General features: G+C 52.5%; 1 protein-coding gene across 1 annotated transcript in view; it reads right to left on the bottom strand.

The window, feature by feature from the left end:
• Positions 1-311: 311 nt before the first annotated feature.
• The window catches only part of ASTN2 (astrotactin 2), a 354,822-nt gene continuing 327,753 nt past the window's right edge, over positions 312-27,380 (bottom strand). The window contains exons 21-23 of the mRNA XM_040606571.1: positions 9,999-10,099; positions 8,627-8,810; positions 312-1,209 (exon numbers count right to left, since the gene is read on the bottom strand). Of these exons, the coding sequence (XP_040462505.1) occupies positions 972-1,209; positions 8,627-8,810; positions 9,999-10,099 (523 nt within the window). The 3' untranslated portion in view covers positions 312-971. The remainder of the gene's footprint in view (positions 1,210-8,626; positions 8,811-9,998; positions 10,100-27,380) is intronic.

Raw genomic sequence — 27,380 nt, 5'->3', positions numbered from 1 at the left:
CATGTCTTTTTAGCTCCTGGCTTGCTTCTTGGGGCTTTCCCACACGCCTTCAGCTCCCACCAGGGCTGGTGGGCGAGCTGGGTGTTGGGGAGGGAGAGGACCCTACGCAGAGAGGCTGCACTTTCCCCTCCTCTCCACGAGTCCAGCTCCTGAGGTCAGCACTGGTTTTGAGACACAGCCCCTCAGCTCAGCCAAACCCCGGCATGGGGACAGCATCGGTGATGCCATCTCCGGTCCTGAAACCCTACAAATACCCAAGCAGCTGTGAGACGGTGTCAGGAAGAAACACCAAAGAGGCAGCAAAGTGGACTTAATATGAATCTTTAATGCGCAGAACAAGCTGCCGGGAGCCTTGCAAACAAAGGCTGCGCACGGAGCCGGTCCGTCGACTCGGAGTGGTACAAAAGCCCAGCTTGCCTGCAGCATCCCGGCACCTGCCTGGCATCCCCCTCCGGGACCTTCGCTGGCGGCGCGGTGTCACCGGCCACCTGCGCCACCTCCTTCTGCTGTCCTGGGCCACCACGGCACCGGGGCCCCTTGCCCCACAGCTCCTGCCCCACGGCAGGACAGGCAGGGCGGGGGTCACCCTGTGCCCAGCAGCTCCCCTCTGCCTGGCCCTGGCCTCAAGCAGGTATCTCCTGCTCCCAGGATTTTGGAGCATGTAGTCCAGGAAATTCAGTAAGAAAAGATTAAAAAGGAGAGGCTTTTATGCTGAGTCAATTTAGGTAATTTCTTTTTTTTTTTTTCCTCTTGAAAAATTAAAAAAAAAAGGAAAACAAATTAAAGTCCAACTTGCTGATTGCTTGTTTCTCTGCCATCTGCGTGAGAAAGTCCTGTTTGGTCTTGCTTGTCCCCTTCCACCCCCTCTGAACACCACCCGACCCCTAACCCCACCAGCCACTCAGCACATCACAAGTCCTCGACTCCTCGGAGTCCCTTTGCCTCCCACAGCTCCAGGCCCGCACCTTCCCTCACCGCCCCTTGGACTCCCCGTACGTGTTGCGCAGCATGGAGACCATCTTCTCCTCGCACGTTACTTTGGTGTCCTTTAGGATGCTGTACCAGACCATGCCAGGTGGCCGGACTTCTTCGCTGCGGCAGAACAAGTAGGGCATGGTCTCGGTGCGGCTCTGGATGTAGGCACTGCGTAGCAGGGTCGAGCAGTGGCTGCTGACCTTCTCCAGCCTCCTCAGGATCAGGTGTGCCTTCCTGGAGGGGACAAACAGAGACAGAGACAGAGCAGTGCAGGCAATGCACAGAGGAGACCAGGAGCCAGGACTTCTGGCTTTCACCACCAACTCTGTCTTGTGGCAAGAACAGACAGGACCCACTGTCTAAGACATTGCCTTTCCTGTTTCAAGCAGAGAGAAGCTCTGTTTTACCCAAAAGTTCTGGGTATATCTACTGTTTCACAGCACCAAGTCAACAGGGCTGGAGGGACCTCAGCTCTAACCCACTAAATCAGCTTGGGTGCCCTGGGGACACTGTCTGCCCCTGGCTGGCTGGTCACCACCACCACCACTCCCCCAACGTGCTGGCCCCCATGCACCTTGGTGAGACCCCCAGCACCTTACTGCTCCCAACTGATGAGCCCAGCCCTCCCTTTCCTGTTTTCCCAAGTCTCTAGGAGGCAAATGGCCCAAAAGGACTGACACTAGACGAGCGAGGATAAAAAGCACAACATATTTAAGACAAAACAAAATAAACCCATAAGAAACCAAGAATCCCCTTGTGGGAGTCTGCAAAGTGCTAAATCAAACAAAGGGAGGGGAAGAGGGTTTACATCAGTGGTCTGAAAGTCTCAAGATCACAGATTATTTCCTCTCCCTCTGGTGCCACAGGAAAGCTCTGGATTTGGGGCTAGGGGATTTCGCAGTTCCTGCAGGAATGTAAATTCCCGATAATGATATGTCAGGGGCAGCACTGTCAGTCAGTGAGACATAAACATGGGGATTAGTTGATTACGAGAGCTGTGCGGTGCTGCAGCTCGGGCTGTGAGCTGCCAGCCGGGGGGAGCGCCAGGAGCCCGATGCAGCCGCACACCACAGGCACCCGGGGACGGGACGGGATGCAGGGAAGGGCTGGCCAGAGTCACCCCAGCGCCAGGGCAGAGGGCAGAGACAGGGGCAGGAGGCAAGAGGGCACCCCAGCATCCCCAGCCAGCTATGGATCTCTCCCTCTGGGGCAGGAAGCCGGGATGAAAGGCTGTGGGAAACCACACCACTGGTCCCCCAGAGCTGCGCTTGGAAAACTTTGCTGCTCCTCCCCAGGGGTGATGGGCTCAGGTCCCCAGGGGCAATGGGCTCAGGTTCGGCTTTCCAGGGGAAGGGACGAGCAAAGGCCTTTCCTGGACAACACTACATAGTAGCCATATATTGATTTAATCTATAAAGATGAGCCTGACTAGGCGATTTGAGCCTCGTTAGCTACACACACTCACATATATAATAATGATATCATGGGCTGAGCTGTGCCCAGCTCTGACAGTACCTCTACTCAGGCTACTCTCCATAGCAGCCACCTGACCTTCTACAGCATCTGGTGCTCCCACTGAGCGTCAAGACCTGACACACTGCCAAGAACAGGTCCTTCACAGCTGGAAATCTGCCTCCAAGAAGTTATGAAATTCTACGATGGCATTAGATGCTTTCAGTAACAGCTGATTGATTAAAGCTCAGCGCAGCAGCAAACCAAAGCCTGCAGTGACTGTCACTACGGTTAACAAACGTCAGCAAATCACAGTCTGTGGTGCTGGAAGGGACCAAAAGTCATCATCTGTGCCACTTCCTTCCTGGGATCAACCTGCCTTGATGAATATCTGTCTAACCTGTTCTTAGAGCTAAGAGCTGGTGATCCTTCTAGTGCTCACCCATCCTAACGCTGAGAAATTGTTTCTTAACATCTGTGCTGATTCTCCCTTTTTGTTTTGTTTTGTTTTTTTTTCAGGGAAGGCTGAGCAAGCACAGGGCCCACACTCAGCTCATAAGATGGACTTTTATGTGAGCTGACAGTGCTCAGGAGGAGAGTATTTAAGCCAGAATACCCTTTGCCTCTAAAAAGATGACTATCACCTCTCTAAGGCCACAAATCCATGGTCACCTTATTTATGGTAAATCATCTCTACTGCCAAAAAGGGGTATTGGCCCTTCCCCAGCCCAGCTCCTTGTGTTTGTGCAAGCATCTGTGGACCTCAATGCTGTGCCATCATGGAGAAGTTGTCCATCCAAAGGCCAACCAAGCAACCCATGGATTTTCCCCAGACTGGTTTCCACTCCAGCTCACCACAAGGCCTTTCCCAGCCATAGCACAGGGGAGTGACAATGAGTGGCCATGACCAGCCCTTGAGGGAAACCCCAGTGGCGGATATCCACAGCTTGGCCCAAACACCACAAGGAGCGGACCCCCCAGCATGCGACTACTTGTGTCTGCTGGCCAAGCTCTTCTCCTCTCCTCCCCTCTCATCATTCACCTTTCTCCTACCCTCCATAGGTCGTCTTCTACCTCATTTCCCTTGGCCTCCTCTACCTTCCCATTTTCATTACTTCCATGATCTTCTGGATTCTGCTAAAAACCACTATGTTGTCCTTGCTTCCTAACATGTACTCAGGTCTCTTATCCAGGCAAACATTCCTATGTGTGAGGAGCAGCTCAATGTTAGCAAGAAGTCCAGAGGTCAAACCATCCAGACCTGCTGATGTGTCCCGTGCTGGAGGCTGTGCTCCTCGTGGAGCTGGTCTCCATACGTCCACTGCCTCTGCCGTTGCATTCAGTGCAATTGGTCCCAGGAAAGATGTTTAAGGGTGGGATGCAGCACATGATGGGTTGGCCCTATGAGGATGCTGAAAACACACTACACTGTGGTCAAGGAGGAGACAGGGTGATGGGGATGGAGGGAATCAGGCCCCTTGCTTTCCATCCAGTGCCGACGCCCCCGTTTTGATGGGATTCACTGCTCTGAGTCACTTATTTTAGTGGGGTAATGAAGTCATGTGTAAATGTTAGATTTAGCTTTCGGCTGTCAGCTGTTCCCTCTTAAACAAAATAAGGAGAAAGCGAGACAGAGCGGGGCAAGGGGAGGGGTGAGAAAAAGAGAGAGGCTTTCTGGTGAAGGCTGGGTAATAAATTACGGGAGCAGTTCTTGGGCTGCCAATTTAACACCATAAATCAAGCCCTGGGTATTACCCAAGTGCTCCCTGCGGAGGACTGTCAGGTCAGAATGACCACCTTTTCAAATACTGGAAATGAAATCTTCCTAAATGTTGACCAACCTCGTCCCTGCCAGAAACGGTGATTTATTGCCTTATTAAAGGGCAGGAATTGGGAGAGGACATTGGGGGAGTGAGCAAGGAGGGGAGTCACTCTCATGGCTGCCTGTGGCCAGACCCCGAGCTCTCAGACCCCAAAAGGGATGAAGCAGCCCCCTTCCCCCTCACTCCACAGCCCAGCCAGGGGGTGCCCCCATGCTGGTATGAGCCAGTGGTGCCCTCACACCTGCCACACGCCTTCTGCAGGGGCTGTCGCTTTAAGCTGATGCCAGCCAAGGTCTGATTCTGGTCTTCCCTATGTGACGGATTTAGGAGGTCACAGCTGCAGTCATAAATGATGAAGAGGGGGATTTAAAAGTAGTGATGACTCTACGTGGCTGCATCCCTCTGCGGTGCCTCATGGCATGGTGGGGGAGAGGAAAGGGGAGGGGGGTGGGTGTCTACTGCTGGGCACTTTCCAAAGGCTCATGCTTGAAGCAGTGGTCCCACTGCAAGGGAGTGCAGCGCAGTGATTGCACAGGAGACAGGGCGCCCAGGTCGCTGGTTGACAGTGCCAGCTGTGCAAGGATGTGCCCAAGAGCAGGAGACGTGTTACTCCTGCTCTGCCCAGCCTCAGGGGTGCTCCCACAGGGACATTCATCCCCCAGCTGCACAGCGGACAGCTATCACCCACCTTGATGGCTGGTGAGGGATGAAAACATATCCAGAGCCAGTAAAACCCTGCCCTATCTCTCCTAGGAGGAAGGTACTAAAAGAGAATGAACCAGCATGAAGAAGCAAAGAAGAAATGATACCTGAGCTGGAGGGAAGGATGTGTTTACTGGGACGGCTGCAGGGAGAGGGTGGCTGTCTGGCTGCTGTTTTCCCATATGGGGTGATTTTGTCATAAATTCAGATCTTTACACTCTACTGAGAACTGACCTGGGTCTGTCAGACCCTCTTGTGAGAGGACGAGTCCAGGACTTGATGGCCTCTTATCACAGCCTCCCATCGGTACATTGCATTCCCCCTCGGTACCAGAAGGCAGCTGCTCTGGGGATGCACTTTGTCTCCTGCAGCCGTCCCAGCCGCCTGCCTGGGCGACTTGCTCGAGCAACGGAGAGGCTGGAAGTCCTGGCCTGATGCCACATCCAGACCCTGTTGTTGCTGGTGGCCACAAGTAGAGGCACGGAAGGAAGATAGTAACTAATTATTTGTCGTCACTCCCCCCCCCCCCCCCCCCCACTCCAAAAAGCCAGGCCCTGTTTGCAGTGGCCATAAGAATTGCCCTGAAAACACAGTAAAAGCAAATACTAGAGAAATCTTCCCATTGCTGTGTCAGGAAGCGCTCTGGCTGCACAGATCCAAAGGTCTGAATGCACAGTAGCATTAAACATTCACTGGTTTAGACAGATTCTTCGGTTTTGTTGGAACAAATTAACTCCGTGAGATTCATTTAGTGTCTGTAAGAGGAACGGGGGGAGCAGGAAAGGGGTTGTTGTTGCTAAAGGAGACCAGCAGGATGAGGCAAGCCAGGTGCCAAGATGCTGCTGACCACAGAAAGTCCTGGTTTAGGGCCACCTATGAGCTAAGTTTTTAATGTCTCCTTAATGTAAACGGTCTGGTTGGGACATCTGGCTATCAGTGTGTCTTCTTGCAAGCAGCTGTTTGCAGTAACCTGTGGCTTTCATGGAAACTGGGCTCACGAGGACTCCAGTGTGATGTATTTATTACACGGAGGCAATCAACTTCCCTCTTGTCGCTCAGTTTTACGAGCGAACATTTACTGTGAAGCTGAGGCTCATCTGATAAACATTTCAAGGTACGAAAATGAATGTCCCCCTGGGAAGGAGAACAGTCTATCAAGTAAAATTGTGTTACGAGATGGTCTCCCCTGGCAAATCCTCACTCGCCTCCTGCTACGTCAGTGCCTCTGTTTCTGTCCAAGCTCCCTGAGAAGCAAGGCTGGACAGACAGCAGAGCTCTGCCCTTATCAAGAGCCTGGCACCAGCTGCTGCGGCGTCCATAGATGCTTCCCCTTGGCTTCAAATCACATATTTCTCAAGCACAGAACAGGGGCACAGGAGCACTGCTAGGAGCTCATCTGGCTCGGTGAGCAAGACAGACAGCAGCTAAATCGACCACTGGCTCCAGATGTAGCTTGGTACAGTCGGGCAACACAGGCAATTTAAATGTCACCTTGCAAACTGTGGGCTTGATGCAGGTATCAGGTTAGATAGCATCCTTCAGGAAGTGTGTTGGATCTCAGGTAACAGAAGAAATGAGGATGTGTTAGAAGAGATTGATGGTTCCCAGGGATTTAGAGAGAAAGGAACAATTGAAAAGGACAAACAAGTCTGCAGTTTCATCAAAGGAGGAGGACGGCAGTGGGAAGGATGAGCATGGCTAATGAACTACCAAAGAAACTATGACCAAGGTCATCTCTGGAGGAAGGCAAGCCGCAGGCTAGCTGGATTCATGTCCAGGAGGGGTGTAAACCATTGTGAGGAACTGTCTTGCTGGTATTATGGACAGATCCTCAGCTGCATCCAACAAGCAGATGGGAGCAGTGGGGAGAGAAGGAAAACCTTTTCCAGTTATTCATGTACTGCAGGATGCCATTCCTTCACCTTCCTCTGCTCCAGCTTCTCAGAGATCAACACGTTAGAGGAGGACGCTGGATGAACCGTGTCTCTGAAAGCTTCAGAGCAGGTCAAGGCTATTCGAATCCTGTAAGAGATCTCAAGATGTCCAGAGAGATATGGCTACTTGTGAGCATTTCTCGCAGAGTGTTTCCCAAGGGGCTGGGTGGCAGTCTGGCCTATGCTGGGACACTGCCAGGACACCGCCAGCTCCCTGGATGGACGTAGTTCATGTATCTGCGATCTCTTAGTGCCTTACCACCCCTCTCACTGTGCACCGGGCGCCTGCAGATGCAGTCCCTCTGGAAACGTTGCCCTTTACAGTCCCAGAAACAATCCCCTCCCAGCCCTTCTCAGAGGATGAAATGTAAAGTAAGGAGAAAATACTTTCAGCATAAAGCTATATATAGGTAACAGATGAGGTGCTGTGTGCTTGCTGGCATCCTCACATGGTGTCAGGGGCACCACAGAGCTGAAATTTAGGAGGACCTTTCCATTGCCTACATCAGCAAGCTGAATTATTCCTCTGGGAGAGAGGGAAGGTGGAAAAGGGAATTTTGGAAATATTTACGGTTTGTACAGCAACCATATACCACTGTTAGAATAAATACATGTCAAGTCAGGTAGATAGAGAAATAAATAGAAGGAAGTGTCCATGAAACATACTATTTGGAAGACCCAAGTTTACTGCATATAGATTGCTCAATCACTGACCCCTCTGATGGTATCAACTAGTCAATCTACAGAAAAAGTAATAATTTGTTCACCACCACCTCAGCTCTGTCCTTCCATGGGCTCAGAACTGTTTTCTCATACAAATAATCCCGCTGCAGCAGGGTGTTTGCATGGCCACACATGTCCCCAGCCACACAAGGACCTAGCAGGTGCCCAAAGCCAAGCCTGGGGCGAGTGGTCCTCTCCTCAACTGTCCACAGGGAATATTGTCTAGGTGTGGAGGAAGCTAGTCCAAACGCAGGATGGCAGAACGGATCTCTCCTGGGTGTAGAATCCACCCTACTATGGGGGAGGCTGGTCCTGGAGGTCACACCATGTTCCTCGATACCAGTGGGCTCCACCAAAAACTGCCCAAGAGGGATTCTGCTCCCCATTACCCAGGTATTTGTCACGCACCAATACTACCCTAGAGGGATGGATTTGCTCTGCATTCCTCAGACACCTCCAAGGCATACAGCTGCCTCTGTACTGCAGCTCTTGACACCTAATGCTTGTCACTCTGCACACCACTCAACACACACCTGCTGCATTTGCGCTTCAGCATCACCCTTTCCAGCCATCCACCCCGCAATGACTCAGGGCATCGCTGAACCCTAGGGCAGCCATGGTCTCATCTACCATGGGCTCTACAGCTGAAGAGGATGAGTGTTGGTCCCGGTTTACACTCCGTCCCAGGCCTAATTTACACCCTTTCCCCCCACCCCACCAACTTTTCCAAAAGAGCCAGCTCATCTGCAGTATCACCCGCCTGGTTCAGGCTGGTTGCTAATGGTCCCATGAACATTCATCCAAAGGCCACCAAGCTGCCAAGTGGCCCATAAGCATTCATCCACAGACCACGCAGGACCTGGTGGTCCTAGTGGGTGGGAGGACATTTTGGTGAGCACCACAAGGGGACTTCTCTCAGCTATGAGGAGAAGGAAATGAGGGTCACATCAACAGTGGCCAAGCAGGGGGGTGCTCCCGGCAGTGGGGCAGGGGAGAACGCCGGGAAGGGACAGGTACCTGGGCCCCAGCTCATCCTCACTGCGCCACACGAAGTCTCCAAACTTCTCATAGTGGGAGTTGTAGTGGTGCTGGACTCGGAAGAGCATGGAAGCGGAGACCTCCATCAGCGTGTTATAGGCTGTCTGCTGCTCTTTCCCACTGGTGTAGCCATTGTAGAGGTTGTAGATTTTGTCAGCTATCTCTGGAAAGGATCAGGAGGGAGGGATTAATGAACAGACAGACAGTACTACAGAGGAGGAGGAGGAGTGAAGCCCCTGGCAGGAGGGGTGGGCATCTGATGACTGCCAGTCCCCTGGGACTGCAGCAGGGTTTGGTGACCTGGGGAGCATTTTGCATTCCCTCTGGCTAAACCAGCAGTGAATGCCCTGCATGAGCGGAGCAGGCCCAAAGACTCCAGCAGTACTCCATGAAGGAACTGGAGAAGGAGAGAAGGGCTGCCAGCACAGGCAGACACAGCCCTGTCCTCCCAGGTAGGGCAGGCAAGCTTTGCCCACACTCACCAAACAAAAAGCCATTGCACAGCTACGATGCTGAAGGGTAGGAAGAATACAAAAATATTGATAATAAGATGGTACTTCAGCCAGAAATACAGCACATCATCACTGCATGTATCTACTGGGCAGCTCAGATGTATTAAACAAGAGGGTGCACTGATGCAGAAAAAAGATCTTTTTGGAGATGAAAAATGCACAAAACTCCATTTCCTTCCCTTTCTTTAGTCTCTCCTTAGCTCATTTTTCCTGGAAATGCTTATCAGTAACATGGAGCAAAACATTAATAAAAACTTTCCTTTGTGTGCTTTTCAAAACAGAAAGAAAGCAAGAAAGAAAACAGGTAACCTGCCTTGCACTTAGAAGAATCTTTTGAAATTTGAAAGCAGCCAAGCACTCAGGGCATAGAAACAAATCGGATTGGTTTCAAAACTGGAAAATGCAAACGTGCAGAAGTGGCTAAGCTTTATTGGTATTTCTGTTTCAGAATGGAACCAGCTGCCACCAGCACCCTTTTAAACACCCAGAGCTGACAGCATCTAGCACCGCTCGCTTTTGCAGGAAGAGATCGCTGCTCCTCCAGGGGACATGCCAAACACGTTACTGGCCCCCATGGCCATATGCAGGGAAGGATGCCATGGCACTGCGTGGCACAGGACCACAGGAGCTGCCCAGACGAGGGGACTTTGCTACTGGACACTCTTGTTTGTCACCCCTTCCCAGAGGAATGTCCCTGTGCCCTTGGGTGAACTTACGGGAGCCCTTCACACTGGGAGAGGAGGGACTTGAGGGGCTTGCAGGAGTACAGTGAATAGAGGAAAAGCAAAATCAGCAGGAAATGTCTTCTGTTGTGGAAGATGAGGTGCCTGAACACTGACCTTCTGCCTTGCTGTCGTCTACCAGTGGGCAGGCTGTCCTCAGGGTGACCGTGCTCAGCTCCGAGTGTCTCCCTCGTGTATCCACCGCATAGAGGGTAAATCTGGAAGGCAGGAAGGAAAAGGAAAATAATGCCTTTATCCCTCAGTCCCACACTGCCAGGTTGTTATGGGAACTGGCCTTCACAAGAGCAAGCAAAAATGTGGTCCAGGCTCCTATCAGTCGGTTTTGGCATCTCCAGAAGACATGAGATGAACTTGGCCTTAGAAGAGGAGATGACCCGGGGAAAGGAGCCAGGGCTGGGCGACAGGCACAGCATCCCCATGCAGCATCTGCGGAGCTGCATCCCCTCTCCCCCTGCCATCCCTGGGAGCCCTGCAGGGCTGCACCCTGTAGCTGCCTGACTGCAAAGACTTGGAAACATCTCTGGGGTTGCTTTGCCATGCGCCGATGCAAACATTAGAACGCTGTGGCATTTGCAAGCTGGGCTCCTCTCCCGCCCTCCTGAGAGCCAAGCAGTAATTCCTGCCATAAGTGGGCTCTGTGCTGACAAGTGACAGCTCGTACACATCCTGTGAACGGCCCTTGAGGTTGTTTTCTCCTTCATTTCCTCACCAGGGTGGGGTTGGTAAAAGGGTGGGAATGATAATTTCACACTTGAAGCTAATGGAGAGCATCTGACAGTAAAATATGGCTTTTGTGCTGAATGAAGCATTGAATAAACAGGCTGTGGCTGCATGGGATGTCCTGGGATGCTGAGCTCAGAGTCCTGGTCAAAGTATCAAAGCTCCAAACTGAGAATGCTTCTTCGCAGCAGGGGCTACAATCTTCCGTCCACTCTCCCAAAAGGCATCAGTTCATATTTATTCGCTCTGAGCCAGGCACGGAAACTCAAGCTGGCTTTGACAAAGTGCAGGAGCTGCCTTGAACCCCTCGGAGGTCTGAGATGCCTGGTGGTGGGGTACCCAGATCCCAAGAAATAACACAGCCCCGCTCCTTATCCTGAGGTAAAAGCAAGCAGCTCTTGCGAGTGAGTGCAAGGAGTACCATAAAAGCAGCTGAAGCTTAAATGGGATTGAGACCCTGAGGTATGTTTACTTAAGGAATGGTCCTAACTCCTTAGCATCCTTAATGGGAACAGAAGCAATGCCTCCCTTTTCCTCACCCCACACACGAGCACCGCCAGCTCCCCCCTCCTCCCCACCGGCCCTGAGCACCCCAGATGCAGCCGATAAGAGCTGACATTTGCACGGTAGCAATTCCCAGCACAGGACATACTCTCTCCGAGCAATTAGCATTAACAATACTTGCAGTCTGACAGGATGCCAGCAGACTGCCAAGGAACCCGCTTGTGCGTAGGGACAACTCCCATTGTCACAAAGCTGGGGCATGCAGGGGACACGCATGCTGAGCTCACTCACGGAGCCGTTATTTAATTCTTTGGCATGACATCATTTTCCTTAATTTGCAAGGAACGTTGCTCAGAGTGGGAGCATCTCAGGAAGGACGTCCACACCGTGCAACTTCACAAGTACCACACACAGGCTGTTCTTCCGCTATAATTAAGGGACAGCAACAGAGCAACAGGGTAATATTGAATTCAGGGCAGGAGTCTAACTTCAGGGCTTTGCATCCCATCCCAGAGGTGACACCGTCCCTGCTCCTCCCTTCAACAGACGAGGGGTTCAAGGTGACTAAGGAGTCTCTTGCTGTGAGCAGGTAAGCTATGTGTCTCTGCAGCTTGGCAGCATGAAGCCCTCTTTCCAGGTCCAGAAAGCAACAGCAACAGGGGCACCCACTGTTGGGTGGGGGGACCTCAGCCCCAGCGAGACAAGGAAAGCTGCAGTGGGAGAGCTGGGCAGACCCCAGGAGTCCTGCCGCCCGTCCAGGTGCTCAGCAGTGGGCAATGGTCTTCTCACTCATCAGCACAAGCACAACAAGCAGTAAGAGAGCTGGAAGTGCAGGCTACTGCCATGAGCTGATCTCCATCCCCATTCTGGGGTCACTGGCTTAGCTACAGTGGCCGTGCTTTTCTTTTTTAAATGGGTGAGCACAGCTAATGTGTAACCTCTGCTCTGCCCATAGCAGCTCAGTCAGTAAGGGTCCATTAGCTCTGAGGCAATCAGTGCCAGAGCACTTTCCTAGAAAAACAGAAGACTTTTATCACATTGCTATTGTAATGTTCGTTCAGCAATTAGTGCCCACATCACCTATTCCATCACCAGCCGGGTCAAGAGGACTGGCTGGGTGTTAAAGCACATCCACCCACCCCTTTGGGTGATGTTCAAGACCTGTGTTAGCCCTTTGGCTGCACTTTTCCCCTCTGCCCAGAACACACAGAAACAAAGTCACTCGGCTGCCAAGAGCAAGAGCATCTGTACTGGGCAGGCCTGGGTTAAAAAACACATACCAACAACCAAGCCCTTCATTTCACCATTTTTTCAGATGATATAAGGATAAAAAAACCCAAAATGTAAATGACAAAACATCAGAATCAAAGTGATTTTGATGTAGTCAAAAATTATTTTCTGAGAAGAAAAGTAATTGCTTTACTTCACCTGAAACCCGTCCCCTTTCAAGAACCGTAGAGGAAAGGATGGAATTTCCATTCACCCTGAATGAGACGTTTTGGAATTGGCACCAGTAAATCCAGCTCTGGTGGAGGCTGGCAGCCCCGGCTGCACGCAGCCCTCTGCACCGCTCTAACTCCTTCCAGCAAGTCATCTCAGAAGGTCTGAACATTAATTACGGTCCAAAAATCACCCCGAAGCACAGCAGTGCTAATAGCTCTGTTTTATCAATGGTAAACAGAGACATACGGGGTGAAGCATCGTGCCCTGGAGAGGCTCAGTGACATGAATGATTTGGAAACTCGGGAGATGGTGGCTTCCAATCTTCTTCTCAAACCACTTGACCACACAGCCTCTCTGCGGCAAAACACTTTTACAGCCAGTTAATGGCACTGTGCAGAGTGCTGGGGCTTATTTTTTTCTTTTATTCCCGGAAACAGACAATTAAGAGGAGAGAGTGCAAAGATGTGTGGCTAGTGTAAACCCGGCATTAACGGTCAGATCTTGCTTGCTGCATCTGAGCGAAACATCTCTGAGCATCTGAGCATCCGGCAGATGCAAGCGAGGAGCTGCTGGCAGGGACAGGACCAGCCTGGGACCCGACAGGGCACCAAGAGGGTGGCTGGCAGGAGGAGAGGGACCACCGCTACACAGGAGGGATGGGGATGTCTGCACAGCAAATAAGGGGAAAACCAAAGTGAGCACGACTGAGGGAGGGAGCTCTGCAGGGCATGTGGTGGGCTGGAGTCCAGCTCTGCAATGCTACGTGGAGATCGTCCTGCCATACTTACATCTACGTACCGCGCTTTGGGCCAAGGATGAAAACAGGCAGCATCCTCGTGGATGATGAGGAGCTGCACCTAATTATGCCAACCCTGGTAATTTGTTAAAAAAAAAAAAAAAAAAAAAAAAAAAAAAAGGAGGCCAAAGAGTGGTTCTGACTGCTTTGCCCAAGGCAGAGGATCTCTGGGGTAAAGTCAAAGCCAGAAACAAAAAGGTCCCAGACCCACAGTCGGTGCATGAAACCATATCAGAAAACCTGGAATGCCATATGGTAGCTGTGATCTGGCAAAGCCTCCTTCATAACCTGGAGGTGTTTTGTTTAGCAATAAACTTTCCTCACAATGTTTTCTCATGTTCTCCCTGTGCTTTCCAAAGGAGCTTGGGGCTACCTGCTACCGTCTCACAGCTGATCCTCTTTTTCACCCGTGCCTTCAGTAAGATTATATACAACACTTGATATTCTAGAAATACTAATATATATATTTGCCCAAAGAGCATTTCACCACTCAAAGCACATATGCTCTTCGCAGAGATCAGCTCCTCCATGCCTGGAAACGCCACCACCTCTGCCGCAAAACCCAGCATATAGGGTCCTATAAAGTAATGCTGCTTCAATGTTTACTACAAAATCCAAACCTATTGGGACCCAAAGGAACTTTTAGAGAGAGATAGAAAGCAATTAACATGTGGCCTCATGAAATGTCAACACCTTCCTCATAGATACCCCACCCAACGTTGGCTGGAGCCTGGATTTTATCACTAGGCTCGAGATGCTTCTTGAAGAAGGAAGAGAAAGTGGAGGGGCGTGTTAAAGCTTCGGTTCCTGGAATCTAATGACTGTGGAAGATAGTCAATTGTGTTAAAAAAAAAAAAAAAAAAGGAAAAAAAAAAAAAAGGAAAAAAAATATCTATCCCTTCGCAACTGAAAGAAAAAGAACCCCAAACACAAAATTCTAAAGGCATGAAATCGTAAGGCTGACGATGAACCCCCAGAACATGTTATTTATTTATAGACAACAATGTCAGCTCATGTTTTTTTTAACTTCCTCTCATGATGCTCATGATGTTTGAGTGCTTTACTCATGATCCTTATTTGCGGGAAGGGAGATAAGGACTTCTGCATCTGACCTTCCTCAGCTCAGCAGCTGATTTCTCTATATCCTACAGAGATACCACAGGCATTTCTGTTCTGCCTTGTGCACTGCTCTTCCAGAAGCCTCTGGGCTCATGCAGCTGCTGAATGACGTGCTGTACCACAAATGGGCTGTAGAGAAAAGGCTGCAAGAAGGAGTCCAACACGCACTCCTGCAGCTGCCAAACACCCCGCGAAGTGACCGTGTGCCTATGAGTAGCTGGCTGCATCCAACAGCAGTGGCTGTTGTGGCAAACCCGGGCTGTGCTGAGGAGACCCCTGCACCGTGTAAATGGGGGACAGGGCAGAGACGCTGCTCCAGAGTGCAGCGTCTTGCAGAAATGCGGTCTCACAATTTCCAAAGGGGTGCAAGCTGCTCTCGTCAGTAGGGCTTGAGAGCTTGGCTGATAGGCCTGGGCTGGGCACTCTGCTCCTGTGGCCACGAGACTGTCCTGCTGCTAGCTCCTGGAGCTTGGCGCAGGGCCGAGCTGGCCGGGGTCACACATGTGGCGCAACGGATGCTCTCGCCCCTGGCAGCGTGGTGCCGCCACCATGATGCTGAGCACAAACCCACAAATCCTGACCTGTCTGAGGTTGCATCACCTCGGTGTTATGTGCAAGTCCTGTCATCACCCTCTGGTCGGTCACAGCTCGTCTGTGCCTTCTGCACAGCCCAGGGTCTGTGGGCTCGCACGCAACCAGCACCACGCTGCTGAGGCTGGTCCAGCGTGCTGACACACAAACATCACACCCCTGCTTTGCCAGCCCTTCTCGCCTCCTGTTCCAGCTGAAAAACAATTTGGAGGCCCCTGTTTAAAAGCTCTCAATGGACCAGCTCTTGGCAATCCCTGCCTCCCCACTCCCCGGTGATTTCAACACGGGGACTGGGCACGAGGAACCCGGGGCCCGCAAGGCTTGGGCTGTGCCCGGACTCAGGCACGGGCAGAGCGGAGCTGCCAGGAATGCTGCAACAAACACAGATGGGTGTAAACACACTCCTCACACCCAGCACTGCACACACCCTCATACCCTGCATAGGAGACCCACAGTGTCCTCTCCCAGTCCTCCAGGGCCTTCAGCTCCCAGACACCAAGGTGAGGGGCTCGCTGAGAGGGTGTGAGTGTTTCTTTGTGCCGATACAGCAGAGCATCAGTCTGGTGAGCAGCAACAAACCTTCATCTCAGCATCTCCTGGCTACTAAAACCATCAATAAATTTACACAAAGAGTTTCCCTGAAAGACTATTTTGCAAGTTGGGAGAGCCATGGGGTGCTGCGGGTGTTCTACCCCCAGCTGCATGCCACAAGGTGTGCATGATCCATGGGGCTACTGGGCACCCACACACCCCTGTCCCCCCTCCATGGGCTCATACATCTCCTGCTGAGCCTCCCAGCCATTTTCATTGAAGGCTATGGAGCAGAAGCGGGGCTCGCCTGCCAGCAGCAGTCTGGGCAAGCACAGAAAGGGGGTGGGGGTGTTTAGTGCAAGCATTCCCAATTCAGAAACCATTACAATTTAAAAAGAAATAAAATCAAATAAAAAGCAGCCCGTCCACACAAGCCACAGGAATGCAGCTTAGCTTACTGGCGACTCTGTGATTTGGTATAATTAAGAAAGGTAAATGAAAACAAACCCCCCCAGTCTCTGCAGCAAATGCCAAGCAGACAATAAGCAGGGAGTGGTTTTTGAAAGGAGAGGACTTCTTGGTCTATTTGTTGGGCCCTGACTTTGGGCTGACCACTAAAGTCGTGCCTGTGCCCACGGTGCCAGATAGCAAGCTGGGCTGGTACCCTGGGACAGGACTGGGCACACTGCGTGGATGGGACTGACCATGCTGCATCCCTACCAGAGGCTCTGCTGGAGGCCTGGGATGTGGGCTGAGCTTTACAGGGCAGTGGATGTCCTTCTGCTGCCTCCCCAGGGCTGGAACTGTCACAAGCATTACAGCAATCAGATGCTCCTGCTAGGGCATTTGAATCCTGGCGGGAACGTGGAGCAGGGCTGCGGGGAAGGGGCTTGCTGTGACCTCAGGCTGTGCCATCACAGAGGGGGCAGCTCACCCTGGAAAAGGAGTTGCTGAGCAGCTCGGTGCCAGCTGCACGCTAGGGAGAGGCACCGAGGGAGCCACCACCAACCTGCTACCACCACCCACAAATTGCCGCTTATCTATCATACCTCTTCTGCAAAAGGACCATCTCCTTTTCTGCATTGCCATTATTGCTGGCTCTGCCTTCCTGCAGAAACTATACTGCAATAAGGAAGCAGTGGATAGTGCCATCTTGAAAAAAAAGCCATCTTTTAGAAAGCTCTCCTCACAGTTCTACCACCCAAGAAAAGTACCTTTTATAACTGGGCTTCTTTTAACCATCTGTGACAACAGACCTTGCTCCCATCAGCATGATGGAGGAACAGGTTAGCAGCAACGCTGGTACCACACCAGAGCATTGAAGCTTTGCTGTTACACGAATACATGAGGCTGTCAGTAAACTGTTCTCACAATTCACACCTTTTTTTCCAGGACAGCAAGTGCTGCGAGACTAATCGTTATCCTTCAACAGATGCCTCTCAACAATACCAGACCACAGTTGTCAGATGGAGGGAAATAAATGTACCTGCCACAACATGCCTCAGGTGTCTGATGCCTTTTGGAAGCATATAAAGCAGTGCCCATCAAATACTCCCAGCAGGAGGAAGAACACAGGCTGCTCTGCACAGTAAGAGGCTGCTTGTTCAAGAAGACCTCTGGAAAAGGGCAGAGGAGACCTGATCTCTGAGATGGTGAGGACAGGTGGAGCAGCTGTGGGGCTGGGAACAGGGTTGCACAGCCGTGGGTCCATCTCTGCTCTGTGGCAACCCTGGAAATGTCACCCAGGGTTATCTGCACTGCAAGTTTACTTTGAGTTGCAGCTGATGCCATGTCCACACTCAAAACCACTGACTGGAGACTGTGGTACTTAGGGGAGCTACCAGGGAGGAGAGCAGGTCTACTTAATGCATTACAGGAGTGCAGCACAGGACAGTGCCACTTTGGTGTCACGGCATCCCCCCACCGCACTCACAGAAGTGTTCTGCAGCACCCACTGCACGTACCACAAACCGCAGAGCTGCCACGCACTGCTGCATGATGAGAGACGCAGAAACTAAAGCAGTATCAGATGCCTTCTTACCTGGCACCTGGATTTATCTGAGGCAGCAGCTGAGTGGCACTGAGGAGGTGACAAGAGGGAGGAGAGGCTCACAGGAGACTGCCGAGCATGTCTACATGCAAGGTCGACCCCCAGGTAGCACAAACAAGGTACCTTGGTGACAGTCTATCAGTTCAAGAGCTGACAACAGGAAAATACCGCTCCGTGACTTTGGGCACTGAAACGCTGTCTTCCCTCGGCACTGGGTCAGCATACTATGCTGCTCCAGGTTTCCTAGGTTTGTCCTCTGTCTCTCAGCTACAAAGCCACGGAGATTCAAAACCTGCAGCGGGGAAGGTGTGAGCACCGATCCCCCCGCTCCCACGGCAGACACTGCATGCCTGAGCCAAGCTACAACGCAAATTCACTCAGCTCTCGCTCCTTACAGCACTTCATCAATCTCTTTGTGTTTCAGGTCCCTGTCAAACAAGATCAAAAAAAAAAAAAAAAAAAAAAAGGATGAAGAGGAAAGAAATAAAATTAATTTTAAACCTTTTTTTAAATAAAGATCATTTCTTGCTACTGCCTGGATCCATTGCCTTCCTACTAGAGACATCCCCGGCAGGACGCTCACCTTCCCAGCTTCAGCTGCAACGTCTCAATTTCCCAAGCTTTCCCTCGAAACCCTGTCAATAAACCCCACCGGAGCAGCGATTCCCAGTACCACCATGGATGTGAAAGAGGGCCTTGATACACAGGCCACCATCTGTTCCCTAGAGCCCTGCTCCTGAATGATACCTGTGTTGGAAGGCCAAGATCCCACAAGGAGCCCCTTTGCCAGCCGGACACCTTGCAAGCGGCAGTGCCAAGATTGCCTCAGGTGAAAAAGCGTTTCACTGGAAATGAGGGAAAAATGCCAGCCGGTTTCAGCAGGGCCATGGTTTCACCCAGAAGGTGCAGCACGGTCACTGTAGCCCTCCTGGCTGCTGCATCCTTCACTGTCCCGGGGCTGGAGCACCAGCAGTGCCCCCTGCCACCCCCCTGCCATTTTCTCTGTCTTACAGACCTCCTCCTTTGTCACCCCTGCCCCTTGCAACCACTGGCAAGGAGCAGATAATTACTGCCTCACCCTCAATAAGGTTTCTATTTCCCCCGTGCATGGCTCACACTCAGAATACATCCTTTCAGGAGCAGCTTTACACCACTGATGAGCAGAGCAAGCTTCTGTGTAGAGAGGGGCCGCTGCACTGCACAAAGCTTCGGCTGGAGACAAGACGTGGAAGAGAGAACAGCTCCTTGGCATGGCAGCAGGACAGCACACCCAAAAAAAGCTGCCCTGACATGAGATAGCATTAACATTGCAACCCTGGGGCTTTAGCTCCTAGGAGCAAGAAGTCTCTTACTAGCTTGAAGATGCCCAGTAGACCCTCCGGGGTGTCCCACAGGGATGGTCCCTGAACCCTGAGGACAGGACAATGGCAGAAAAAGCAGGATCACTCTGGAATTACCAGCTTTGGGCAGAACGGATAGAGGATGTCTGAGGTCCGTATTTCTTGGCAGTTGTGGCCTTGCTTTCGTCCTGCTGGCTGCGAGGATGAAGATTCGCAGATGTGCTTATAAAGGCAATGCAGCAAAAATTGGCCCAGCTCTTTGCAGTCTCCACTGCCCGTCTCGGGGCTTGAGGCAAGTTGTTTCCCCCCTGCGCGGCAAGGCCAGAAAAAGGCCCAGGTTACCCAGGATGTGAATTCCAATGTCCCTCGGTGGGGTGAAGAACCAGAAGGAGGTGGTGCTGAGCCACTACGGGCTGCTGCTTCTGTCTCGGTGAAGCAAAAGCAGCCCATATCAGTCTGTCGAGTGCCAGCGTCCCTGTTCTGCTGGGACTCACCAGGAGATCCCAAACAAAGCCTTTGGACAAAGGTCAAATGAGTTGCCTTTGACTCCCCGTGCTGCTGGAACAATTCCCCCCACGCCATGGCTCAGATTGACGCCTGAGGCTGCAAACCACAGGGGCTCATCCTGCCCTGGCTGCAGAGAGTCAGCAAGAGCTGGTGATGGATCAAGCTGTCCTGGGCACAGCACAGCCAAGGAGGGCTTTCCCCAGGCTCTGCATCCCACATGTTCCTCGGGTCCTGCCGCAGCCTTCACATGGGTGCTGCAATGACCATCAATCCCTCTAGCTCTCCACAGCCCCCCCATCGCTCCCAAGGCCAGGGTACCCCCAGGCAGCACCCGCATCCTCCCTCCCTCCCGCTGTAATACCTTCTGCTCCCCGCTTTGGCCCAGGACAACCCTGCCACTCTTCCCAAAGCCACAGCCCAGCCCAGCCCACCCCACCCCCCGTTCCCCGAAGCCTCCAGCCCCAGCTTCATGAAGGTTATGTGTTGTGGGGTAGATCATTACGCCATTACTCCGAGGTTTGGCTTGTCTTCTTCACAGGGATCTACGGTAAGTGGCTTTCAGCCTCATCTAAAAGCATTAGTCCTGCATGCTGGGTGGCTGTCCCAGGAGAGATGCATCACTTCAGTACTTGGGCTGCTCCTAGGATGGCTGCCGTCCTCCTCCGTGAAGAGACAGCAGGGCTCGGGGAGGCTGCGGCTGCAGGAGACGAGAAGGCTGCTCAGAAGAAGGGAGGGAATAAATCAAACTCTTCCTCCAGTTGTGCCAGGGAGAAAGGAGAGACAAGCGAGGCCCTGGACCCCTGCAGTGAGCTCCACAATGGAAATGTTCACAGCTAACCATACCAGCCGCTCAACCTACCAACGCTCTGCAAGGCTTGGCCATCGCCGGCCCTGGGGAGATGGGGGGAGAGGAAGGTTGTGACCCTTGGCAAATTGGGAAACGCCTGCCCCTCCCAACCTCACAGTCACTCTAAACAAGAACCAGACACTCCACAGTTCGCTACCCCAGGAGATCCCCTTGGTAGGGCTTGTTCTCATCCTCCTGGGGGCTTGGCTTCCATCTGGGCTGCTGGTTGAAATCCAGCCCAGGCTGGTAGTGACTTCAAAAGCCAGTGTCATCTGCAGAGTAGTGGGTGGTCCACGTCAAGCGAGTCGATGGCTGACTGTTCTTATATAAGCCACCACAATAGGGCCTCCTGCTCAACAGCCTCAGAAGAAAGGCAAAGGGCTGGCTGCCTCGACCACAGGGAGCGGAGCCCATCCTCGGCCCCGAGGGTGGTCCCACTGGTGCAGGACGAGTCACCTTAGTAGGTTGGCATGGGGAGGTGGTTGTGCATCCCTACTAACAGAGGCTGTCGATCTATCTACCTCTGTTGGGTTTGTCCTCAGCACCATTGGCCAGCCTCAGCTTCACCCTCCGCACAAAGCACAACAACAATAACCGCACACAAGGGAATGGCTTGGAGGAGGGGATCTCCTCCGCTTGCTGTGCTTGCAGCATCCCAGGCAGGATCCAAATGTGCCAGCCTCCGAGAGGCACCCACACCCTGTGCCGGGCTGCGAGAGCAGCAAGGGCAGCCAATGGGTCCCTGCAACAGCCCCACAATACTGGCACAGGGATGGCATGGGGGGAGGATGGTGGCAAGGCAGGGATGCTGCGTGCCCGCAAGCCCCGGCAGAAGGATGCAAGCCAGGTCTGCGGTCGCTGCTGCCCGCTGGCCTCTTGCCCCGTGCCCCGAGGTCCCCGAATCGAGGAGGGACAGGGCCAGGGGCTGGCAGTGGGCAGGAGGTTCTCACAGCTCTGGCAGGCAGAAAGGGAGGGCGGAGGGTAGGACGAGGCGGGGGGGCTCCGAAACAAATAATAAAAACAAAATCCCAGTAAGCACGTTAGAATTCGTTTGAAGTACAGAGGAGCTTTCAGGCAGGGTTATGTACATCTCCCAGCCCGGCGTGATTTACACATTCCTTGCAAGCAAAGGAATCTTCCCTGATTTGAAGTAAAACAGATGTTTTGTGTTTTTCTCCACTACGCGCCCCCCACCCCCCGTCCCCAACTCCCAGTCTCCCCACCCCCTTGTAATAATTTCTTTATTGAAATGATGGCTATACAGCCAACCAGCCAGGAGCGAGAGCCCTGCTACCCCCAGCGAGCCTCTGCCAGGACTGCAGACCCACTGCCCCACGTTTCGGGAGGGTGCCTCGCCATTGCGGTGGCCATGCTTGCAAGCATCCAGAGGTGCGGAGCCAGCTCCGCTCTCCTGCAAATGCTGCTCTGGGGTCATCGCTCCCTGCAGGTTTCTTCCCTTGCTTTTCCCTCTGCATGGAAGGATTGCAACTCCTCCTCTGCAGCTAGAGCTAGGACATGGACCCTCCATCCCTGCTCCACCAGCCCAGGTCCAGGAAACTTTCTAACCTCTACCGTCAGTCCAGGCTGTGTTTAATGGTGGGACTTGCTCTGGATCCTACACCTTAGCAACACACCTCACCCTGGCTGGGCTCTGTCCCAGCAGTGTCGATCCAGAAGGGCGGTCTGGCCGATGCCCATGGACTGGCAGCAGCTGCACTGCTTGCATATCTCAAGTGGAACAACCCAGCACAGGGGATGGCGTTAGGCAGGCAGGCTGGAGCTGGGACTTTCTCTTGGTTTGAAGACTATGTGACCTCAGCCAAGTGACTTTACCCCTATTTTTGTCCCATGTTTTTCATGCAGGAAAGTCATTTGGGGAAGGAGCTTCCTTTTCCCAGAGAAGTGCACAGCACAGAGCAAAGCAGGGGCTTATGAATGCTGGTTGATGCTGCAAACTACCGGCACAGCCATGCCCTTGAGTTTACACTCAGAATAATAACTCACGGCCAGTAGCAAATCCATCTGGCTCCCCCCATCTTTCTTTTCTTTCTCTTTTCTTCTTCTAAACCCTGTTGTTATTTCTCAGTACTTCGTTGGTGGCAGGGTGGGAAGTTTTTTTGTAACACATTCTTGTACCACTGGGACTCACTCCCCATTCCCGTCTGGTACAAGAGATTGCACAAGAGAGAGAAACAAACGGGGATGAGGAAATGCATGTTTATGAGAGGCAGCACTGTCATCGTGAGCAAGGGACCCCCCGCAAGAGCCAGCCTGGGAGCCAGTGGAGAGTTTCCATTCCCTCCTAACACTCCATTCATGCCTTGTTTCATACCTCCCCGGAGGCTCCGCGACTGGCCACGCTCCCACAGCACGGTGCAGGACTCACACCCTCCATGTGCTGCCTTCCGCGATACTTGTTTGTTGGGTGGAAGGAGAGAGATGTTGTTGTCTCATAAAGATAATGAATTGAGAAAGAGCAGCGCCCTGCGCTGTTGCATGTGCTGCTTGTTTTCCTGCTGGGGTGGGGGAATGGGTTTTCCCTCCTGCATTGCCCAGCACCCTCCGTGCTGTGCACCTCGCCTGTGCCCGCTCCCCTCACCACCACCACCCCCCCCCCCCCGCTGCTCATCCGTGCAGGGCTCTTCGTTAACACCCACCATGGAGGCTTGCATGGGCCTTCCCTGCTCGGTGTGCTGCGGTCGCTGTGATGAGCATCCTCCTGACCTGATCGGGAACCCTCCGTATAATCCAAACCACATTGCTGCCTGATCAGATACAGTCACCGGTAAATAACCTTGACTGCAGTGGTCTGGAAGAGCGAGGGATCCTATATCACTGCTATTAATGATTTAGGATCGTACATTGTTTGCAGATGACACAGAGAAGGTCTCATCCCTTGCTGCTCCCTGCCCAGGCACCTTCCCCACAATGGTCCCTGCCCCACCTCACTTCAGAAGGCTCTAAGTTAAAGTCACTGGGGTGACACCTACCCCTACCCCACGCTGGTGTGCATGCAAGGAACGGCGATGGCTGATCTCTGCACTCCCTTTTGCACGACAGAGCTCCCAGCGATGGGGCTGGGGTCCTCCTACAAACAGGTGGGGTATTAATAAAACCAAAAGCAATCGCCCATGCACACATACTACAACCCACCTGGGTCCCTCTCCCTTCTGCTCCTGCAGCCCCCTGCCTCCCCCCACTTTTTTTCACACACCTCAATTTCATTATCTCTCATCTTGAGCTGCCTGTTACATGCTTTTTGCCAACATAAATATTTAATCCTGGTGCATTGCAAGAAAGGCCCTCATGGAGTTAATACTTCAACTCATGTTTCCACTTGGAAAACAATTCAGCGTGTGGCTGTGCAGCAGGTACAAGCCAGGGACAGAGCCAAAAGCCGGAGGTGGCCTGCAAGAGCTTGAGAGCCGTGTGGGGTGACGCGGGTGGGCTTCACACCGCGGGCTGGGCTGCATGGGGGCAGCTGTGCTGGAGCAGCGAGCGGGCAGGTTTGGCCAGGCAATGGAAGAGCCACAGGGACGTCACTGCCTGTGGAGCACGCTGCGGGGTGCGCTGCCAAGCAGAACTCGGGGTGCGGCACTTTGCTGGGCTCCAGAAGTATTTAGGTTACTCCTTTCTCCACAGTGCTTTTGGTTGCAAAGACACTGAGGCTATTTCCATAACTGCGGGGGGGTGGGAGATGCTCAGAAGGGAAGAGAACGCTATGCCAGGGGCTGGCCCGCTGCAGAGGCAGCTCTGGTTGCTGCTGCCGCACACTGCCCTGCAGCTGCCCTAGCAGAAATCAGGAGAAGAAAAGGTGGAAGAAAAGCAGCAGACCCTGATTTGGGGGCACAACAGCTCAGACCTGAGGCAAGGTAAGCACCCAAGCCCACGTGACTGAGCTAGCGGGGCACCCAGTCAGTGGCCCCAGGTGTCTGGGCAGGCATCTCCCTGAATCGGGGCTCCCTTCGCACCCCCTCCTGCCAGGGCAGCAAGGCTCGGCGCCTGGCTCCACCAGCACGGCTAGTGAAGACGGGCCCCTGCCCCACCACCCCCTCCACCCACCACCCCCCGAACAAAAAGAAACCCTCAGACCCTACTTCTTTTTTAGAAACATTTAAATTATGACATAAGCTTTGGCTCCAAGGGTTTTCAGTGAAAGCCAGGGTATTTTCTTTCCCCTTTTCATAACAAAAACCATATTGCTGCATAATCAGATTTATCTCATTCCTGATGAGGGAAGTGAGCGTGTGCGCGTGAGGTGACCAGGAGCGATGAGGGCATGTGCGCTGGCAGCAATCACTCTAAAGGTACTCAGGGCAAATACCCTACCCTTGGCAGTACGAGTTGGCATCAGACTGGGGAGACCAAGCAGAGACCAAGTGGGCCTTAGCTCCAGCAGGGACCACCTCCCCATGGCATGTCTCACCTCCCCATGCAGATGCCACCTCCTCAACCAAGTAGCTACTTCTTGGCTTTCTCTCCCATTTTATTATGCTCTTCTCCTCACTACAGGAAACCTAGCAAAGGGGCTAGCTCAGTTCTAACACATCTGCTTTACAGCTGGGAAGATTCAGGAAGAAGCGGTTACTTTGAGGTTACTTGCTAACCTTGAACGTCTCCATTTTACACCGACCTACCCTGGTGCAAATTCGGCTGAAGCCAATGGGAGCTGTGGCTCTGCCAGCAAAGCCTGGAAGACGATGGTCCCAAAATGGAGATGTATGAATTCACTGGCTACTTTTGCAAACACAGGTTCTGCAGCAGGGCCTTGGCCATCTAAGTAGCTGGCCAAACAACCAAGCCAGTTACTTCAGCCATAACCTAACCTGAGACAGGCAACGAGGGCTGCAAACCTGTGAAGTTGAGAGATTTCTAGCCTCAGCCCATACAACCGCAAAAGGCCCCCAAACGTGGGCACTCCTGACAAGTCCGCTTCCAAGCAAAAGAGTGAAGCAGCAGCAGCCGAGGTGGAACAGTTGCAGCCATGCCCTACCACACTCCTGCTCCATCAGCAGAACCCAAGGCTGCCTGAAATCCAGGGGAGCAACATCTCCATCAACCACAACAGGGCCTGGGCCAGACCCCATAACCGAAGATGCGACCAGCACGGAAAAACCCAGATGCGCTCAATATCCACCAACTAGGAAAATACAAGCAAATTTCTTTTGCAGAGGGGAAAAAAAACCCAACCCCCAAGGAATAAGTTCAAGGTCACTTGAGATCTACTGGAAAGCAACTGACTTCAGCAATGGCCTGTGCAGGGGCTCCAGCACCCACACAGCCTCCCCAGGACAAACAGCCTTGCTCCGTGACCCGGAGGGGGAGAAGGGGTGGCGGAGCTGTAGAGTTCACTGTGTGCTGATAAACTCCAGTGCAGCACAACCAGGAGGTGGGTGCTCACAGATGTAATGTTCTGTGGAGGTCCAAAGATTAAAAAAGATTTATTTTTTTAGAAAATACGCACCCAAAAATAACTAAAGGAAAATTAAGATAAAGTGCTCTCTGGGGAGACAAGGCTGGTGAGGGACTCTGTGCTGTTTAACAACAAGAAAAGGATGGTGTGGGATGTGCTGCAGGTGTTATTTAGAAAACTGAAACAAAACAAAGAAAGTTTAACTAGTTTTATGGACTTGCAGGCCATATATAAGATATATACACATTGCTGGTCTGAGCTGGGACAGATCCGGTAGGTAATGGCATCCAAACTTTGCCTCTAGAGTGTGGAGGAGAAGATGGGCAGGTAGGATTAGCTCATGACTTATCTTTTTATTTAGATAAGCATCATCTTTTGGGCCAAATATCTCCAGCTTTTGGGACCTGGGGTCCCATCCAGAGTCTGCCTGAGCTGATTTACTCCACAGGCTGCGGGTATGGCTCCAGGTTCAGATAAGACCTGTGGGTGCACCAATATCTGAACACCTGGGCACCAGAGCAGCTTGTCACATCCTTCCTGGGGTGTATTTACGGATGCAGCTGTTTCGGCCACTCCTTAAAGCTATAATTAGCCCATTAAAAACCTGAGTTGTCTGCAGTTATCAGGCTGAGCTGCTACTGGGTGCAGGGAGGCAGTCAAAGGAGGAGGCAGGAACTTCCCACCCAAACATCAAAGTGTTTACTAGTGACACATGAACCCACACGTGGCAAATCCAACCATCGTTTTGCAGGCAGAGTCTGCCTGGGGTGTACCAGAGCTATCCAGCCACAAAACAGTGCACAGCGAAGGGACAATCACCCTAACAGAAACCTGAGCAGGGAAACACCACCAGCACCGTACTACAGAAAGCACCAGCTCCAATCCTGCTGCAGAGCAGCCCCGCTAGCCCAGGCCTGCACCCTGTCTGACACCCCCTTGCTCTCCTCGTAGCTTGGCAGAGCGACCCTAAAGCCACAGGACTGCCAAGCGAACGCGGCCATGCTGTGTCTGGCTCGGGCTGGCTCACAGGCAGTCTGCTTGGATCCTTCTGCATCACGCTTGCCCATAATTTAAATTCCAGGATCAGCATGGGCAGAGCTTGTTTTGGGCTGTGTGCACCCCAGCAAGACTGCAAGCAGGGCTCGGATCTGCAGAAGTGATGTAACACTGCCTCTTGGTGTCAAAGCCCTGGTGCTGCCCCCCACAAGGAGCGAGCATCGCTCCTGGAGGTGCAGCGGCAGGAGCTTCATCGGCACTTCGGAACAGAGGGGAAACTCCAGCTGGCAAAGGGGCATCACCTGCTGTCTCTAGGGCTGTGCAAAAATGTCATTTTGCCACCAGGTTGGTTTTGCTGGGAAAAAAAAAAAACCACCACCAACACACTGAGAATAGGAACAAGAGAGAGGGGAGGTGTGAGACATAAAGCCAGCCAGCAGCACTTTCGAGGGGCCACCTCGGGTTCCTTGATGTGCACTCTCAGGTACCTGGGTCCCCGACGGCAGGCAGAAATTAGGAAGAGGAAACTGCATTTTTATGCAGGAGGTATTGCTTAATCCCCTGACCAAAAAAGCAATTCTCTTAAGTGCTTTCCTGAAGTGGGGCTTATGTGAAGTGTAA

Source organism: Falco naumanni, chromosome 9, assembly GCF_017639655.2.
Source record: "Falco naumanni isolate bFalNau1 chromosome 9, bFalNau1.pat, whole genome shotgun sequence".
Lineage (NCBI taxonomy): Eukaryota > Metazoa > Chordata > Aves > Falconiformes > Falconidae > Falco > Falco naumanni.
This window is presented reverse-complemented; position numbering and strand designations above follow the sequence as displayed.